The 1996-nt window shown below is 33.9% G+C and overlaps 1 protein-coding gene across 1 annotated transcript in view; it reads right to left on the reverse strand.

Annotated features, from left to right (window-relative positions):
- Window positions 1–1482, reverse strand: part of LOC112139625 (cyclin-dependent-like kinase 5) — a gene marked incomplete at its 3' end in the record, with an annotated part of 3784 nt that extends 2302 nt beyond the window's left edge. Inside the window, 1 exon segment of the mRNA XM_024262465.2 lies at window positions 1199–1482. Within this exon segment, the coding sequence (XP_024118233.1) occupies window positions 1199–1235 (37 nt within the window).
- Between the last annotated feature and the right edge of the window lie 514 nt (window positions 1483–1996).

The raw sequence follows: 1996 nt of genomic DNA on the forward strand, positions 1-1996 counted from the left end.
CGGTAGTCAGTAACGCTGCTCCCCTCAGCAGAGTTTGCGAGTTCGATTCCCTGCTATGGAACATGTTGTTATGCTTAAAAAAAGAATTTGCCGAATTAAAATTAAATAAATACTTTTTCAACACATGTAGCTACAGTTTCTTTTTACCGTGCAGTGATATCCGTGTGTGTAGGGGGGGGTTACCAAAACTGGTCATTCATGCGATCACGGAGATTACTGGTTAAATTTGTAACAGTTCAAAAACCATTCCTTACTCAACAAGTTACAAAATAACCTTCCTGACATTAATTATTCATTATTAGAAATGATTCAAATAACTGCAGATATTTTCTTTCTGTTCTACCTCTGCGGCTGTGTTGCTTTTCTTGCAGAAAATGCGCTCCTATAGTCGGCATTTGCTTGCAGGAACTTATCAATTTCAGCCACCGGAAGTACGAAACTCAGATGTTTGTCCCCGTTGCCATGGTGAATCGTGCTGTCTTTGCTCCATTGATCAGGGCTTTTAATGGTCGCGACACTCGCACCTGGTTCTGGTTCTAACAACTTCAAGTTGATTGAATCAAACATTTTCAGCTGGTCTGAAACCGAAACCCTGAGTTTGAGAATTTTGAGTCCAGTGATTCTAAGTTCAGGTTTGAACTCTAAATTTGTTGAACCTGCTTCTTGGAACGGGCCCCAGAAGATTGAAAAACAAAAAACAAAAAAACTTTAAAATGACCAAAAAAAATGTCTTTTTATCTGAATCATTGTGTTTTTTTTTATCAGTTTAGTTGATTCTGATCACTTGTTCTAAATAAAGGTATAAATGATGATTAAATACAAATAATTTCAATTTTCATCCATCTAGTAAATAGACATACACATAGCAATAAACATTATAATAAAAAGTAAGAATCTTGGTTCAACTCGTGAATCGTTGCTCTTGATTCGTGAATCGAATCGGATCGCCACCTAAGTGATGATCCACAGCCCTACTATTCATTTAGTTCATATGTTTCAACACCTAAAAAATGTAGCAACAAAACACCGTTTTAAATCCATTCAAAAATAATACTTGTAAAAATCTGTTAAATCAATCATGTGATAATAAGCCTATTAATTTTATAAGACAGATTATATAATAAACATAAATCGCTATGCTAGCGTTAGCTAAAACAAGCTAGCGCTAATTTTCAAGAAAGATTTAATCAAAACTTACCCTCTCCTATTTTCTCAAGCTTTTCATATTTCTGCATTTTTTTTTGGCAAATAAAACCGACTCAAAACAAGCCAGTAAACTAATATCCAACAAATCCCCCCAGAACTGGGGTGGATAGAGACACAGGTTAGCTCCAGTCGTTAGCCTTTATCGACACTTGCTGCTATTCGCAGTTTAAGTGCAACTCTGCGCCCTGTCGCCATCTAGAGGCTTGGAGAAGAACTACAGTTTTTTGAAGTGCTGCAACACCGACGTTTCTTGTTTGTTTGTAACAAAATAAAAATAATAATAATATTAATAAAAAAGAAAGTCGGACTATTATTTAATTTCTTCTGCTAACGCATTTAAGTGACTGAATGGACAAATGTTCTGTTATCTAAAAATTTACCTGCATTGAAACAGTGAAGCTAAACAATATATTTTTAATATTCCTTTAAAAATGTATTGTTAAAATTATTCTATTTGGTTAAGTTAAAATAGAAACTTTGTATTTTCCTGCATGCGATAATTAAGTAAATGAAATACTTATCACATTTATTACATTTTACTAAAAATCTGGGTCTTGTTTCAAGAATTTAACTTTCAATTTAAATCTAAAACTACAGACACTTCTGCTGCAGGCTTCATGCTGATTTATTAAATGTTTGTCACACAAGGCCAATTTTATCATGCATTTAAAAAATATAAATAACAAAAAATTGTTATTAAGCTGCACAACACATAGAATGGTCAAAGTAAAATGGGCTATAATACTATCCATCCATCCATCTTCTTGACCGCTTTGTCCCTTTCGGGGTC

Source organism: Oryzias melastigma, unplaced genomic scaffold (genome assembly GCF_002922805.2).
Source record: "Oryzias melastigma strain HK-1 unplaced genomic scaffold, ASM292280v2 sc01725, whole genome shotgun sequence".
NCBI classification, from domain to species: Eukaryota; Metazoa; Chordata; class Actinopteri; order Beloniformes; family Adrianichthyidae; genus Oryzias; species Oryzias melastigma.